This window comes from Rattus norvegicus, chromosome 10 (genome assembly GCF_021556685.1).
Source record: "Rattus norvegicus strain SHRSP/BbbUtx chromosome 10, alternate assembly SHRSP_T2T, whole genome shotgun sequence".
Classification (NCBI taxonomy): Eukaryota; Metazoa; Chordata; class Mammalia; order Rodentia; family Muridae; genus Rattus; species Rattus norvegicus.
In genome coordinates this window covers 43354227-43372124 of record NC_141543.1, presented here as the reverse complement: position 1 = coordinate 43372124, position 17898 = coordinate 43354227, and the positions used below count along the sequence as shown (strand labels likewise).

General features: G+C 40.8%; 1 protein-coding gene across 2 annotated transcripts in view; it reads left to right on the top strand.

Annotated features, from left to right (window-relative positions):
• Hspa4 (heat shock protein family A (Hsp70) member 4) overlaps positions 1 to 17898 on the top strand; it is a 40698-nt gene that overhangs the window by 13841 nt on the left and 8959 nt on the right. The window contains exons 4-13 of one of the 2 annotated variants that reach the window (XM_087570042.1): positions 194 to 316; positions 2676 to 2775; positions 3241 to 3374; positions 5591 to 5835; positions 11299 to 11375; positions 13529 to 13680; positions 14237 to 14343; positions 15304 to 15437; positions 16505 to 16686; positions 17330 to 17416. In XM_087570042.1, the coding sequence (XP_087426168.1) occupies positions 194 to 316; positions 2676 to 2775; positions 3241 to 3374; positions 5591 to 5835; positions 11299 to 11375; positions 13529 to 13680; positions 14237 to 14343; positions 15304 to 15437; positions 16505 to 16686; positions 17330 to 17416 (1341 nt within the window). 2 annotated transcript variants of the gene reach the window in all.

The following is a 17898-nucleotide window of genomic DNA, read 5'->3' as shown; positions in this document are numbered from 1 at the left end:
TTTTTGGATCAGGTGATTGCCTCCAGGTTTGCTTTAGGTTGTCTCTCACTGAGTGTCATGTATATTAAGCAAAAGAAGTGATTTTGAAAGTAATATTTGTAAAGATAACAATTCTCTAGTTCCTTCTTGAGGCACTGTTCCTCTGACTAGGACATGAAGTGGACTAAAATTGGATCCTTTTGTCTTCCTGCAGGTTACATATATGGAAGAAGAGAGGAATTTTACCACTGAACAAGTGACTGCCATGCTCTTGTCAAAACTGAAGGAGACAGCAGAAAGTGTTCTTAAGAAGCCTGTTGTAGACTGTGTTGTTTCGGTGAGTTTGGCTCTGGTTTTAGGGAGCTGTCTTAAGAACCAGAGAAAGGAAAATTGTTTTTACTACGAATTGTTACTGTGCTGTGTTGTAGTGGTAATTTTGAGAAGTAAAATTTTTTGAGACAGAGTCTTGCTGTGTAGTCCAGGATGCCCAGTAATGTTTTTGCTTCTATCTCCCATGTTTGGGATTCTAGTATGATACCATGCTCAGAAATCTAGTCTTCATTTTCTTTGGTTTTCTTTTTTCTGGTTTTCTTTCTTTTCTAGTTTTGGAGACAGGCTCTCACTGTGTAGTGTGGGCTGGCCTCAGAGCTTGCTGTGTAGACCACCTTGGTCGTGCACTTGGTTGACATCCTTCTCACTGTGCCTCCTGCCTGTGCTGGATTCCAGGCATGGCTCAGCTTGCCTGGCTGGAAGGAAGAAGATCACCACCACCCTGCCCACTCACCCAATCTGAGCCAGCTCCCCAACCTCATACTACATTTTTCTCAGGACTCCACTGTTATACCTATTTAAAATCTTGTCCTTCAAGCCTCATTTGAAATCCTCCTAAGATTTTTCAGTACCTAGTGTAGTGCTTAGGGACAGGGTAGCTACTCTACTTGACTGAATGAGTTGAATGTTAGATGTCTGCCTCCATCTTTTTTCCTTCCTGCCTGTATCTAGTACTAGAAAACAGTCACGCACATCTTTTAGTTTTCTGTGTGTCCTTGTTGTGATTGTAGTAGGGTGTGATATGGCGGGTCGAGAGTGTATGGGTTTCAGTGCCTTTGCCATGTAATGCCCTCATCTTGCCATTGTTATCTGATTGTCCTGGTTAGGGTTATCAAAAGCAACTCACTGCTGACCAGTGAAGGAAGTCAGGATAGGAACTGAGCTTGGAAAGAACCTGGAGGTAGGAGCTGATTGTCCAGGCCACAGAAGAGCTGCTGACTGCCTCGCTCCTCATGGCTGATTCTGCCTGCTTTGTTACAGAGCCCAGTAACTGACTGAGGGACAGCTCCGTCCACTGTGGACAGGCTCTTCCAGCTGTCACTGATTAAGAGAATGCCTTCCAGGCTTTCCGTCTTACGGAGGGCGGCATTTCCTTAGTTCATGCTCCCTACTCTCAGATGACTTGTGTGTGCCAAGTTGACATAAAACTATCCACTACACTGATGTTTTAGTTCTTCGGCCTTTTCATCTTAATTGGTACATTAATTAGCAAAGCAGGGTGCCTTTTTCACTGCAGATTCCTTGGTCATCCAGGAAATTGGTACTGATACAGATAATAATTGGGTCATAGTTGTGGACCACATTCTGGCAACTAGCAGAATACAAAGGTTGTTAGCCCAGGTGAAGTGATTCTCCACATGTGGGTCATGATCCTTTTGGGGGTTGCATGTCAGATAACCTTCATACCAAATAGTTATTTACATTATGATTCATAACAGGAGCAAGGTTATAGTTAAGAGGTAACAACAAAAATAATTTTATGGTTGGGGGTCATCACAACATGAAGAACTGTGTTAAAGGGTCATAACATTAGGAAGGTTTAGTGGCTGAGGTATAGTTATAGATAGATACAGCTCTCCATTGGTCTCCCAGTCTTGACCTTTTTTCTTTGTCTTAGTGTCTTTTACTTTGAGTAATGCTAACATTTTAATGAAGTAGTGGGATATGTACATTTTTTTTTCCATTTTGAGGGACTTGGGAGTTTTTTTTTTTTTTTTTTTTTAATTTTTTCGGAGCTGGGGACCGAACCTAGGGCCTTGCGCTTGCTAGGCAAGCGCTCTACCACTGAGCTAAATCCCCAACCCCGGGACTTGAGTTTTAAAAGAAAGTTTTTTAATTGTTGCTTAGAAGTCCTTGAGACCTCACTGAGTTTGACCAGTGTGGTGGGAGAATTCTTTTGTTGCAGTGAAAGGATACTGCAGCCTACAAGGGAAATGTAATGAAGCAGCTTGTGAAGGCTTGTTGGCACAGGTGTGCTTCATTCCTTCAGCATAAGGTGTGGGAACATAGATGACACATTTTCCATTCACAAAATGTGGCCCAAGTCTAGAGATCCGATGGTGGGGTTTGGTATTCTACCCAGCATGAACGTGTACAGCATTCTGGACTTTAGAACAGCAGGCGGTCAGCACAGCTATACTGCTAAGTAGTACAGTCAGCTGTTCTTAATTGGTTAAGGAAAAATTTCCACCAGTTATTTAAAAAAATTTTTTTTGAGCTTGTGTCTGTTTATCTCAGGCTACCTTTAAACATGCTGGGATTACAAGTGTGCACCTTAAAAATTAGCCTGAGGAAATAATTTCTTAATCTAATTTCTAGATGTCAGCTTTTTGCAGGCCTTTGTAAAGAGAGTGCTTCTTTTATAGGTTCCTAGTTTCTACACTGATGCAGAACGACGGTCAGTGATGGATGCCACACAGATTGCTGGTCTCAATTGCTTGCGGTTAATGAATGAAACAACTGCAGGTAAAAGGGATTAACAAGGCTAGGCCCCAAATTCCTTTATTCCCAGCACTGTCAGCAGAGGCAGGCGGATCTCTAAGTTCGAGGCCATCCTGGTCTATAGAACAAATTCCAGGATAGCCAGGGATCCATTAAATAGAGAAAACCTGCCTCAAAAACAAATAAAAAGGTGGTAATGAATGAGACAGCTGCAGATGAGAGGACTATTGTTAACTCTTATTTGTGGACTTGTGGAATTTTCAAGCTGGTTAGCAGAGCACTGTGATGGTGATGTTCCACATGAAGAAAAACTCTGCAGTGTTTATATACAGAGTTCAGTTCTGTCTCCACCATAGTACCCAGTAGCTTGTTCCTGAGATAGAAAATTTGTCCTCTTTTTCTTTTGCTTTTTTTTTTTTAAATTGCTTAAATGAATTTTAGTATTTAGGAGATACTCTGTTGAACTTACTTTTTCCCCCTCTTGTGTAGTTGCTCTTGCTTATGGAATCTATAAACAAGACCTTCCTGCCTTAGAAGAAAAACCAAGAAATGTAGTTTTTGTAGATATGGGACATTCTGCCTATCAAGTTTCTGTATGTGCATTTAATAGAGGAAAACTGAAAGTAAGTATTTTTCCTGAAAACTGGAAATTAAAATGTGATTATTAACAGATTTTTGAGTGACAAAATTACTGTTTTTTTTCACGAATTCACTTATTGTGAGTCACCTGAGCTGGAATGCTGATATGGTGGATGGTGGGAGGAGTGGAGGTTGTGGGCCAGAAATAAGCTTTATGTCGAGTTGGTGTGGTGTGAAGTAAAGAGCGTGAACTGTGAGGTGAGGCTCCTGCGCTCTCTAGTCATGATCTTCTCACTTGGAGGCTGCATAGGAAGCAGCACATCCTGGTGGGCTTCTTTGGAGCATTTTCTCTCTCTTGGTAAAGTGAGCAACTGAGAGAATGTTAAAGGTGCTCTTGTGATTTGGAGAGTTCTAGAAAGAGGTTGTTGATCGAGATTTTGGATGCTAAAGTACTCTAGACTAGAAGTGATAGTCTAGATTTCTAGAACATTTAGAGCTCTAGAGTAACAACTATTGTTTATAGAATTGTACAACTTTAGAGAGGTAACTACACAGTGAATAGAGGCTAGTGGCCCCTTGGCTAGGTAACTGTCTAATGCCTGCTTGAGTTGAGTGTGCTTCAAGATTCTTGGTTCTAAGGTTTAAATTTACCCCCCTATTTTTGTGGTGCAATGTAGCGAGGTCTAATGTACAATCATTTGAAGACATTTTTTTGTGTTCTGGTTCTTTTTCTTTTTTTGGATAGTAGCCATGGCTCTGTTTTTTTTTTTTTAATATTTTATTTATTTATTATATATGAGTACACTGTAGCTGCCTTTAGACACACCAGACAAGGGCATCAGATCTCATTACAGATGGTTGTGAGCCACCATGTGGTTGCTGGGATTTGAACTCAGGACCTCGGGAAGAGCAGTCGGTGCTCTTAACCACTGATGGCTCTGTTTTACTTTGTTATCTATATTTCTATGTTCTGGGGGTTTTTTGTTATCAAACATTGGTTGGGAAATGAATATTTACAAGGTCGATAGCTATAAATTGTGGGTCAGACATAATTCTTAGTGTTCAGGTAATTTAAGCTGTGCAGAGGGCTCATGACTATAATCTGAGCCCTTCAGAAGCAAGGGCAAGTGTATGTATCGCCTTGAAGACAGTCTGATCTGTAAGTGACTCTTAGTCCAGTCAGACTCCATAGCTGCTGAGACATTTGAATAGATGAGGCGTACTTGCTTCAGAGCCTGGTGACGTGAGTTCCATTTCCAGCACTCACAGGGTAGGAGAGAACTGAGTTTTGAAAGTTGTACCCTCTCCATCCATGTGTGCATTCTCAATAAATATGTAAATAAATGTGTTAAAATAAAAAAAATTAACCACTGTTTTAGGGTTTCATTGCTGTGAAGAGCACCTTAAAGGACACCATATAAAAGCCACTCCATAAAGGACAACGTTAATTGGTACTGGCTTAGAGTTCAGATATCCACTGTCATTATGATGGGAAGCAGGGCAGTGTCCATGTAGATACGGTGCTGGAGAGGGAGCTGAGAATTCTGCATCTTGATCTGAAGGCAGCAGAAGACTGGTGAATACTGGGTGTATCATTGGAGACTTTAAAGCACCTCCCTGTTCGCACCCCAGTGACACATTTCCTAAAACGAGGCCACACCTCCTAATAGTGCCATTCCCCATAGGTCAAGCATTCAAAAACATGAGACTGGGGCTATACCTATTCGAAGCACCACAACGTACTGATAGAATTATTTCTAAAAATCTGACGATTTTCGCATTTAAATAAATGAATTGGATTTTGAGGCAAGTTCTCACATTAACTTTGGCTGATGTTTTATCTCTACATGGAATTCTGGGATTGCATATGCATACCTGTATGCCTAGCTTTATTATCTTTTTCGGGTGCTGAAAGTTGAGCCTAGGATTTCAGGCTTGTTTAGCAAGTGATTTACTGCTATATCCTCATCCTCAGGTGTAGAAAATAAACTTGGGATCACTGTACTCAAATCTATGTCCAGTTTTTCAGTTAACTATCAAGAAAATTTCTTGAGCCAGGCAGTGGTGTCAGGTGACTTTAATTCCAGCACTCTGTTGAGTTTTAGGCCACACTGGTCTACAGGGTGAATTCCAGGACAGATAGGTCTGTGTACCCTTATATCTGGAAAACCAATAAAATAAAACAAAAGTAACAAAAAAGTATGTATCATGGTAAATTTTACAATTGATTAACTTTCGGGTTATTTTTTTTTCCTTGAAGGTTTTGGCCACAGCTTTTGATACAACATTGGGAGGCAGAAAATTTGATGAGGTGTTGGTAAATCACTTCTGTGAAGAATTTGGAAAGAAATACAAGCTAGACATAAAATCTAAAGTTCGTGCTTTATTGCGACTCTCTCAAGAGTGTGAGAAACTCAAGAAATTAATGAGTGCGAATGCTTCAGACCTCCCTTTGAGTATTGAATGCTTTATGAACGATATTGATGTATCGGGAACCATGAATAGGTAACCATATTAATTCTTTTTTGGTTCTTTTTTCGGAGCTGGGGACCGAACCCAGGGCCTTGCGCTTCCTAGGCAAGCGCTCTACCACTGAGCTAAATCTCCAACCCCAACCATATTAATTTTTAATGTTAAATGAACTGAACCGTGACCTTCCATTTTGTTTAACTGACTAATGAAATCATGGCGGTTAACATGTTAAAAATTACAGGCCATTTAGGACCCAGTTTTCATGTAAAGGTTGTATCTGGTGGTTCTAATAATGGAAACCGAAACTTTATTCTGGTAACTTAAATATTCCTGAAAGTCACTAGTTAACTTAAATATGTTTTAGACACAAATTACTGGTTTTCATAAAACTAGTGAACTGTTTTAATGCAGAAATAGGATGAATTTAACTTAGACACCAATTTTAAAACATGTTCTTTTTGAGTAGTTGAGGATCATCTGAGGGCAGTATCCCTTTTGTACAGCACTGCAAGAATTCTGGGTAACTGACATTTAAGATTATTTCAGAAACACTCAGTGTTATTGTTTCCTGATTGTGTTGCTTGGGTGAAGGAGTGAGATGTTCTTTTGGCTGTGAACTCTTGGTAGAATTCAGGCAAGACTAATGGCTTGTTTGGAGAAGTGTGCCTGAGTGACCCTTAAAACATTTGAGATGGTATTTATTGTTGACCGGTGTCCAAGTGTATCCTAGCTCACCCTTTTCTCCTGCTTGGAAATTTCTCCTCTTTGTTTTTGGTGAGTGGGGCCTCCTCCTCCTCCTCCTGTGTGCATGAGAGAGAGGGGGGTGCGGAGGGAGAGAGACTCGGAAAGGCCAATATGTTTCAGAAATTTGTTGGTCAAATGCTATTTATAAGAGTTAAGTAGATTGGTGTGTGTGTTCATAACCTGTTTTGCCCGTGTGCTGTTTTTCAAATGTTAATTTTTATGTGTATGTGTGCTTTGCTGGCATAAATGTCTGGACCACATGCATACTTTGTCTTTTGAGATCAGGAGGAGATCTCTAGAGCTAGAATTAAAGACAGCGGGGGCTGCATTGTGGGTGTTTGGATTTGAACCTGGGTCTTCAGGAAGTGTCTGAGCCATCTGTCTCTCCAGCCTTGAATGCTACATTGTGTCTACATGTGGGAATACAACTATTTTATAAACTATTTTACAGCTTTCATATTTCTTGGGAGTTGACTCTGCTTATTTTTTAAATGAATAAAATTAGATTACTTTTGCCATTCCAGTATTCTAAATTAACTTTGTCTTTAGTTTTAAAACAGTTGAGGTATGTCTGGATGTGCTGGCAGAGGCAGAGGCAGAGGCAGAGGCAGAGGCTGATCTCGGAGTTTGAGGCCATTGTAGTCTACAGAGCAAGTCCAAGGACAGCCAGGACTCCATTACACAGAGAAACCCTGTCTTGAAAAACCAAAAAAAAGGGGGGGGGGCGTGGGGATTGAGGTAATGGCTAGACCTAGCTCAGTAGGTAGTGTTGGTTAGAGTTCCTGGGTTCAGTTTTTAGCTCCACATAATAGATTTGTAAGCTAAAGGGCTAGAAGTTGGAGATCAATCAAGCTTGAGAGATGACTTGACAAGTAAAGGTGATGACTGTCACCCCTTGTGACCTAGTTCAGTCCCCAGGATTGACATGGTAGAAGAAGAGAGCCTCTGTGTATGCTGTCACACTGCAAACACATACACATCACTAGCTAAAAGGAAACAAAAAGTTTTGCTCCATGGGCTGAGGTTGGCTTGGTCTTCATGAAACATTGCTATCCTGAATGTGTATTTCCTTGCGGTAATCAAAGACCAGGATTTACTGCACTAGGTAGGGACAGGGGAAGTATTAGTTCCTTTAATCTTCTGTCTGGGTAAATGTGCTATCTCACGGTGTTAAGAAGCTAGTTAGGCAACTGCTTGAATATATATACCATATTTAGGCCAACCTCTGGGACATGAAGATCCCATCTCAAAAAGAAAAAAGAAAAATCCCACACCAGACAGTAAACCATTTAAAAGTGACCAGCTCGTGGTATTAGTACATGCATGCCACGGAAGCATCACTTGTATATAATGGAAACAGTCATCCTATAGCTGAAGCCCCAAAGTCTTGTCTATAAGCAGTTTTCTTTCTGTTCCGGTTCAGATTTTATTTGCATTCTCTGCACATATCCTAGCAATGGAACCGTGAATGTGTGATGCATGATGGTTTTGAGGTTCATTCATGAAGTGTGCACCGGTGCATCGTTAACCTGCTCTGGCAGTTGCTTTGGATCATGTGTGTGCATTCATAGTCAATGTTCACTGATGGTTTGAGAATTGAGGTTGGCATATTTGAACAAATACTTCGATGTCTCTGTTTTCAGTTCTTTGAGATGTGCCCCTAGGAATGTGCTTGTTCTTATGAGGTAGTTCTTAAGAGCTTTGATGTGTATGTGCAAGCCACTTTTTGGAGAGCCATCTCCCCAGTCCTCATCCAGCTCTAATATAGTGAAGCTTTTCTGAGTAGCAGTTGAGTATTGGCTGTATTTTTCAGCTTTGCTTTTCTTGAGGAACCCTGCCTTTCTGGGATGTGACAGTCTCGGCTGAGTCCTCTGGGTGTTAACTGCTGGCTTGTTTTGTTCTAAAACACTTTGTGGTTAATTTCCATCTCTAATTTTTCTTCACATGTTTGTTTTCACTTCCTGTTTTTTTGATTTTTTTTTTTCTTGTGGCTGTTGAGGTAGACTTCATGTAAAGGAACTTACCATTTTAAATGTACACTTGAGTGTTTTGTATGTATATTCATAAGATGGTTACTCATGGCCAATGTCTAATTATGGAGTGTTTATCATCCCCTAAAAGAAGGAAGCTCAGTCCTAATAGCAGTCCCCGTGAGTTCCTTCTGTTCTTGGGGCAGATGATACTCTGGATTCTTTTGTGCATTTTTAGTTGAAATAAGTTTTCCAGGTTCTTCTTCGTTTTTCTGCTCCAGACCCTTTTACTTTTGTGACATAGATGCCACTCTGTAATCCTGGTTGGCGTGGAACTCATTGTGATACAGGCCAGTCCTCACCTCCACAGTCCTGGCATTACATCATGGCTGCTTCCTTGGGCTTTTTTTTTTTTTAAATCAGGGTTTGTAGGTCTGTAACCCTGGTTGTTCTGTAGACCAGGCTGGCCTTGAATATTCAGAGCTCCACTTGCCTCTGGCTCAGGAGTGCTGGGATTGAAGGTATATGTCACCACTGCCTGAACTTTTTGTTTGCTTTTTTTGGACACAGGTTTTTGTTTGTTTGTTTGTTTGTTTGTTTGTTTTTTCAGAGCTGGGGACTCTCAGGGCCTTGTGCAAGCACTCTACCACTGAGCTAAATTCCCAACCCCTGTTTGTTTTTAATGTTGACTTTGAACTCTTGCTTTGTGTACTGTTGCAGAGTGCTAGGATTGCAGTCATGAATCACCATATCCTGTTTTAAGTAGTTCAGGGATGGAATGCAGGGCTTCATGCATGCTAAACAAGTGTCCAACTAAGCACTCTCTTCAGCCCTTGGGAAATGGCGTTTAGAGTGGTTTTTTCCCCCGTTTGACTTTACTGCTATTTTCTTGCCCAGTTTGGGGTCACTTATCATTGTTTTTTCTCTCCTTACAGTCTTGTTTCCCTTTTAAGAGGACTTTTTATAAATGCTACTTAAAAGATTTATTCTTCTGTATGTGAGTGTTTGCCTGTTTGTATGTAGGTGTACCATGTGCATGCCTGATCCCTTCAGAGGTGAGAAGAGGGTTTGGTTTTCTGGAACCAGAGTTAGGGTTATATGCCACCATGTGGGTTCTAGAAAAAGCAGCAACTGGGGCTGGAGAGATGGCTCAGCGGTTAAGAGCACTGACTGCTCTTCCAGAGGTCCTGAGTTCAATTCCCAGCAACCACATGGTGGCTTACAACCATCTGGGATCCAGTGGGATCTGATGCCCTCTTCTGGTGTGTCTGAAGACAGCTGCAGTGTGCTCACATACATGAAATAAATAAAATCTTTAAAAAAAAAAAAGAAAAAAAAAAGAAAAAGCAGCAACTGTTAACCCCTGAGCCACATATCTAACCCCTTTTAAGGAAACATGTAAGTTTGCCCTCTGCTGCCGTCCTGTCTTACCAGGACCTGTTGATATTTTTTCCTCCAACAAACAAAGCATGTCTTGGCTCATCACATGGATTATTTTTTGAAATGCGTAGATATGGACCTGGAGATACATATATATATATATATATAGTTCAGTGGTTAAGGGACCCTGGGTTTTGTTCCAGCGTCATCCTGCTAGCTAACGACTATCTCTAACCCCAGTGCTAAGGATCTGATACCCTCTTCTGATCTGAGGGCACCTGGCCATGCATATGTGTACATGGATGCATGCAGACAAAAATGTCCATACACAGTAAATATGAAAAAGTAATAAAATGTAGATATATAATAAATCATGGGTGGACTGTGAGACATGCTAGTTACTAGGCTCATTTTGAAATAACTGCGTATTCCATAATTCTGTTTATATAGTTATGTTCAGAGCAAATAACCAAAACCCAAAATAGTTTAAAAGAAAACATGGAAGAAAAACAGTCAACCAAACAAAGATTGATGGTTGTCAAGGATTCTGGAGGAAAACTAGTGGTGGATGGGAGCCTCATTGTTAAAGCAATTGGCAGAGACTTCTGTGTTAGTGCTCACTAATTGTAAAAAGCCACCACACTAGTTAGTGCACAAGGTGTGGACATAGGAACTCTTTCTCTGATTCTAAATAAAGATGCATGTATGTACACTGTCACTCTCTTCAGACACACCAGAAGAGGGTGTGTGACACATTACAGATGGATGTGAGCCACCATGTGGTTGCTGGGATTTGAACTCAGGACCTCTGGAAGAGCAGTCAGTGCTCTTAACCACTGAGCCATCTCTCCAGCCCTCTTTCACTAATTCTAAACTGATGTTTCAGAGAAGTATTTTATGTATGTTAATGTTCTCTTTTTTCCTACCCAAGCTTGCACTGAACTATTTTTGTGTTGATTTACCAATCCTGGGTATTTCAATATAGATGAAATATAAAAGGTGTCCTTTGTTTGGCTTCTATTTAGCACAGAACTTTCAGGTCTAGCCTGATACACCACGAATCAGTTACTTTTTCTTCCTGAGTACCATTGACAGGCATTTGAATTATTTTTGATTTCTCGATTTTATGAATCATGTTGGAACAAGTCCTATCGTGTACATTCTTTTTTTCCTGTGAATTTACATTTTAATTCTAGTATAGACTTGAAGTCATCTGGCAATGCTGTGTTTAGCATTCCAAGCAAAAACCAAACTGTTAAGTGTTCATTTTACATTGCCTAGAAACATGTAAGGCCTGCAGTTTCCAAATCCTTATCAGTGCTTGTGATTTCTTGATTTTTGGTGATAGCCTTTTGTTTTACATACATATGGTTTGTGGTTTAATGTATTATTTCTTTACTAGAGGCAAATTTTTGGAGATGTGTGATGATCTCTTAGCAAGAGTGGAGCCGCCACTTCGTAGCATCTTGGACCAATCCAGTGAGTACTTTTGTCACTGAATTGTTTGTAGACCTCAGACTCTGGGAATGTATTGCATGTTATCATTTTTCTCCTCCCAGCAAATATTTGGTGCATGAACACTTGTCAGCTTCATGCTTCAATAAGCTTTTATCTGTTCCCTGGGATGTTTTCTTTTTCCTAAAGCCTTCTATGAAGAATACAGGGAAATAAAAAGTGTTTACTCTGAAAAAACTCATTTCAGTCTCAAGTACAGATGGATGTATAAATCTGTTTATTGAAGTTGTTTTGCAGTGTGTATGTGGTGGTCTTTTTGTCAGTGAACCCTTTGTTAACTTAGTATGGCTCTGAGAGATGGCTCAGTGGGTAAAGGCTTGCTGCTCAAACATGAAGACCTTTGTTTGGCTCTTTAGCATCTACGTAAAACCCAGGTGCAGCTGGTGGGAAGGCAGACAGATCCTCCCAGAATCAAGCTCCATGTTTAGTGGAAGACACCAACTATAACTCCAGTTCCAAGAGACCTGACCGACCCCCTCTTCTGGCCTCTGTCAGCATCAGGCATACATGCGGTGCATTGTTGGACATGATGTGTGGATTCGTATGCAGACAGCAACCATTACATTAAATTTACATTTTTGAAAGATAGAGGTTGAATGGTGGTGTGTGCCCTGTATTTTCAGTAGACAGATCAGAAGTTGAAAGTCATTATCAAATTTTAAGGCCAGCCCAGGTTAGAGATCCTTTCTCAAAATAATCTCAGTACTCAGGAGGAAGAGATAGATGGATCTCTGTGAATTCCAAGACAGCCAGAACTTCATAAAGAGATCCAGTCTCAACAACAAAAAAGACTAATAAATACACAAAAATAAAATGGAGAATCCCATTGATACAGGAGCACAGAAAGACATGCAAACCATGTGTGTGACTTATAAGATGTTTCAAACTTTAAAGGATGACAATTCCCTTAGGAGTACATTATTAACTAAAACAGTTTTGGGTACAATGTTTACCTTTTTGTTAGTCACTAACTCAGGGTGTTGATGTAATGTTAGCACTGACTTGGGTCTTAAATCAGTGTTGATGACAGGTAAATGTTTTACTTTGGATTTTGGGAATGTTGCCCTCCCTGAGGAGTCTCAGTCATATTGTGTAGGCCGATCTGGAATTCTTGGACTCAAGCAGTACTCGTTTCTCTGCCTCCAGCTAGAACTACAGGCACATACCCTATGCGCCTGGCTGCAGCTCATTTCTTTTTTAAAAAGTGAGTGGAGGTCAGAGGATGCTCTTTCCACATTGTTTGCATTCTGGAGGCTGAACTCTGGGTATGTTTAACCTGCTGAGCCATCTCACCAGCCCTCCAGCTTGTTTCTTTAAATAGGTCTTTTCAGGAAACTGTGGTTGTTAGATAAAGTGTGGCTGGGAAAGCACTTGGCATTAGATACGTTTTGGGCGATAGCCAAGCCTTGCCATGCCCTGGTCCCAGGAGACCACATCATGGCCATGTGCCTTGTTCTCTGTCCTGAGCACTGGGAGCTTAGATGAGACTAAAACTTCTTTCCTTCATGGCAGGTCATGGATGACTTAGTATTTTGAAGTGCATTTTGGGGCTAACATGCTGGGTGGAATGTTGGATCTCATGACAGTACTTTGTGTGGCATTCTGTAAGGGGACACAGGACCTGAACAGGCAGAAGTGTGTCCTTGGGCCATGCCTTCCAGATCCCACTGTTGTACCATTATTCTCCATTTCAAGAATCAGGATGACTACTTTTTTACCAGAGTCTATGTTCCTGTGAGAGAGAGAGAGAGAGAGAGAGAGAGAGAGAGAGAGAGAGAGAGAGAATGAATGTGTGTGTGTGTGTGTGTGTGTGTGTGTGTGTGTGTGTGTGTGTGTGTGTGTGTGTGTGATGGTGAGGGTAATGAATTTTGGGATGTGGATGTGAGGAAGCTGAACTGAGTTTTTATCAAGTTTCTTTTTTTTTTTTTTTTTTTCCGGAGCTGGGGACCGAACCCAGGGCCTTGCACTTGCTAGGCAAGTGCTCTACCACTGAGCTAAATCCCCAACCCCCTGAGCTGAGTTTTTAATACGTTTGTGGATTAGTTGACTACTTTTTTCTTCATTGTAAAATGCCAATTTAAAGATTCTTTCTATAAATGTCTCATTTTTTGTCGTAGAGTTAAAGAAAGAAGATATTTATGCAGTGGAGATAGTTGGTGGAGCCACACGGATCCCTGCCGTGAAAGAGAAGATCAGCAAGTTCTTTGGTAAAGAACTCAGCACAACATTAAATGCGGATGAAGCAGTCACTCGAGGCTGTGCTCTGCAGGTGAGTTTGGTCTTGTTCATAGGTCACAGCAAGCTCGGATCAACCCATTACCATCAGGGCGATCTTAGGTGTAAGATTCTGAAGCCTTTGCTTAAAATGGGCAGCTGACATATATAAAAGGCACTGATGGTGTAGTAAGATGAGTTCAGAAGATGCAGAGGTAGAGGCAGATGAATCTCTGAATTTCAGGTCTGACCTACAAAGTGAGTCCAGGACAGCTAGGGCTACACAGAGAACATCGTCCTGGGGGGATGGGGAGGTGGGGTCATTCTGTGGGGCTGGGTCGATGATTCTAAGCTAGAGCTGATAGAATTGTTGGATTGTCTGCTGATTCATGAAATAGTGCACTTCAGTAAAGGAGGACTTCAAAAAGTAACTAGTTACACAGTAAATTAGACAACAACGACAGCAGTTTGTAGAACTGTTCAGATAACGTCATATTACTATTGAAAATACTACATCAATGATGGCCTCCTGAAGTCATTGTTTGTAGTTCTATAATACCAATTTATAATGTCTGTATGTGTCAATGGAGTTCTAAAAATTTTCATTCTAGTGTGCAATCTTATCACCTGCTTTCAAAGTCAGAGAATTTTCTATCACTGATGTGGTACCATATCCAATATCTTTGAGGTGGAATTCTCCAGCTGAAGAGGGGTCAAGGTAATAATATATTATCGTTTTGTTCATACGTACTCAGTTGGGTGTTGAATCTAGGCAGTATGTTGTTCTTCATTTCAGTTTACATGTATGTCTGTCCAATGCATGTAAAACAACATGGTTGTTGGTGTAAATTGAAGGCCAGGCATGATAGTGAATCCCTGTGATCTAGCGTGTTATTGGTAGAGGGAGGCAGGGGGATCAATAGGTAAGGTTGTCTTTGGCTGCATAGTCAGTATGAGGCTGGGCTATATGAGATCCTCTTATTTTTTCTTAAAAGATACAAGTAAATTAATTCCCTGTCCTTTTTTAATTATATACACTCGTTCCCATTCAGACTTGGTTCCTTTTTGGCTGATTTGGTATATTCTTTTTAAAAAATATTATTTTTTAAACACTCTTTAAAGAATTTTTAAAAATTGTTTTACTTGTGTATTTTAGCTGCATGTACCGTGTATGAGAAGGCCAGAGAGAGGGCATTGGTTCTAAGATAACATGTTGGTGCTGGGAATCAAACCCGTTCATTTAGAAGAGCATCTAGTGCTCTTAACTTCTGAGCCACCTCTAGCTTCTCTTAAAGAACCTAGAAATAGTAATAGCTGCCAAGGAGGAGAAAGTAGGACTGTTCAGTAATTACAAACCTAGGACACATGTGTCAAAGGTCAGTGATGTCATGATTTTGTCTGAGGCAAATGCTGTACAAGCCAGCAGACCTGGGTTCAGATTCCCAGAGCTAATATGAGATGGGAGGTGGAAGTTCAGGAATCTCTAGAAGCTTGAGAGCCTGGAATGTTTAACAGCAAACAGCAGAGATTGCTGTTTCCATAAGGTAGAAATTGCTCTTATCTCAGCATGTGCACACCTGTCAACACCTCCACCCCCAATAACATAAAAAAATGGAATATTCTAAAAAGAAAAGGAATATTAGGAATTTTTATGGTTTTGTCTTTTTCTTCTTAATAGTGACTGTGAAGTCTTCCCCAAAAACCATGCTGCTCCTTTCTCCAAAGTCCTCACCTTTTATAGAAAGGAACCGTTCACTCTGGAGGCCTACTATAGTTCTCCTCAGGATTTGCCCTATCCAGATCCTGCTATAGGTGAGTAGAATGAATTTGAAACAAATATAGTAACCAAATCTTACCATGTCTCTAGTTAAGAGTACTAAAAGTAGACTATTCAGAAATGTAGGTGCTTTGGGCCATGAAGGCAAACATCTGTCCTTAGTATGTGGTTACAGAAGCAGTCAGATGGTTATTTTAATGGAGGCTTGCATTTTGTGGCAGTATACCTGGGTTTAGTGCACATCGTGGGTAATTGATGGTCCTGATGAAGAACATGTCTGCCCTAGAGTTCAGTTGGGTTTACAGCATCAGTTTATTGTAGATTTTGGAACCAGGTTGACCAGAGTCTTTACAAATTGGGAACGTTTATAATTTGGAAGTAATATCACTTGACAGAAACCAAGAGTTCTATAAGATTTGTGCAGTGGGTGAAGAGCCAGGAGCAGTTTCAGTGACCTGTAGGAATCGTGAGAAGAAAGTTTTTCATTTGTAGGACAAGAAGAACCATGACAGTCATACCCAGAAGAACTTCTGTAATCTTTCCTATGTCTTTCTGATACTGGCCTAGCCCTGGGTATGCTCACTAACACATTGGGCTGCCATAATCTTCCTCTGAAACCCACCCTGTGGCTGACCTCCCTCACTGACTTTTCTCTTAGGCAACTGCCAAGATGTACAGCTTGCCTGACTCAAGTTCTCCATGTTTGTTTGTTTGTTTGGTTTTTAAACTTGAATAGAATTGTCATTGAACTTCAAAAGATAAGAAAATAAACTTCAACAAACTCTTGGTATGGAGTGAGATTTAGAAATGACTCTCTCTTAGAAAATGACAAACTGGAAAATTTTAAAAGCAGATTGTGGAAATTGGATCTTGACTATCTGTCACAGCATATGTAGATGACATATAGGGGACTGGAGGAAAAGAGAAACCAGTAGGAAATATTTGAGCCCTTAGTGTGGGGGTGCCAAGCGAGCTGTGTTGAGAGGAAGGAGATACTACTTCTCTGAGAAATGATCCTGACCTGGGAGCCTGGTTATTTTATTACTATGGATATAAATGTTTAAGTTCAGTCTTACTGTGCATACTCTCTTTAAATCCCCAGCTCAGTTTTCAGTTCAGAAAGTCACTCCACAGTCTGATGGCTCCAGCTCAAAAGTGAAAGTCAAGGTCCGGGTAAATGTGCATGGCATTTTCAGTGTGTCCAGTGCGGCCTTAGTAGAGGTGCACAAGTCCGAGGAGAGCGAGGAGCCAATGGAGACTGATCAGAATGCAAAGGAAGAAGAGGTAACCTGCACATTCAATGCCATTTATATTGGTGACAGCTGACTGGCTGACAGGAGCACTGAGGCCACTCAAATCACTTTTACATTTCATTCCAATGGAAAGGAACTGAAATTGGCTCCTCCTTTTTGACCATTTTTCAGTTTAACACCATTATTCCACTAATTATGGGAAAATGCTAAGTCTGTTAGTTGTTTCTAGAAGTACAGGAGGTTATAGACTCAGGTCTTAGTGTGGCGGAGCTCAGGTACCAGCACCATGCAGAGCCACCCGCATTGGATCGTGGTTTCAGATGCTTCTCAGGCTTCTTTATTAATGGTGCAGAAAGAATTGTCTGTGAGTCTCTTCACAAAGTCAAGGCTCTGGGAGGAGCATGTGGAAGGGAAGCTCAAGCTTGCTTTGGGGTTGTATTGCTGCACTCCACTGAGGCTTTTATGATTTACGAACGAGTTCCATAGTCCCACAAGAGTGGGCACTCCAGAGAGGAAGACTTCATGTTCTGTGTAACTGTGCATAATAGGGACTTTGAGCCCTGGCGCTGGTGTGCTGATGCTGGTAATTCAGTGACTTTGACTTTGTTGTGAAGTCTGCCTAGGTTTTTTTCTGTTAGAACCTTCTGGTTTCAGTGTTTAACTTTTTTCAGAAGATGCAGGTGGACCAGGAAGAACCACATACTGAAGAGCAACAGCCACAGACACCAGCAGAAAACAAGGCGGAGTCTGAGGAGATGGAGGTACAGCCTTGGATAGAATTCAGTCTCTTGGGAACCCCAGGGCCTGGCTTGAAACGCGGCTCTCTGGGCTAGTATTTATTTGTATTCGATTTTAGCTGCATTATATAGTGTGCCTTGGAAAGTTAAAAGAACATTACCATTAATTTTTTTATTGATAAACAGGGAGGCATAAACTTTCTTTTTGCATTTGAAATTTTGCCAATTGTTTTACTCTTTTTTTTTTTTCCTTTTTGCTAAGTTTTAGTGAAGAGAAATTTTGATGGTTTACTTATGGTGCATCTGTTCTGACACATTTGTAAATTTGAGAATATTGTTATCCTTAGATGATAAACAGCAACGCAGGGCAACGGAATATACTACTCTATTTGAGATTTATGTCTTTGTGGCCACCATTTTTCTGCCTCAGGAGTGGAATGGCTGGCTACCAACCAAGAACAGCCATGAAGGTTGCTAAGGGGCAAGAAGGGCCACTCCTTCTTTTG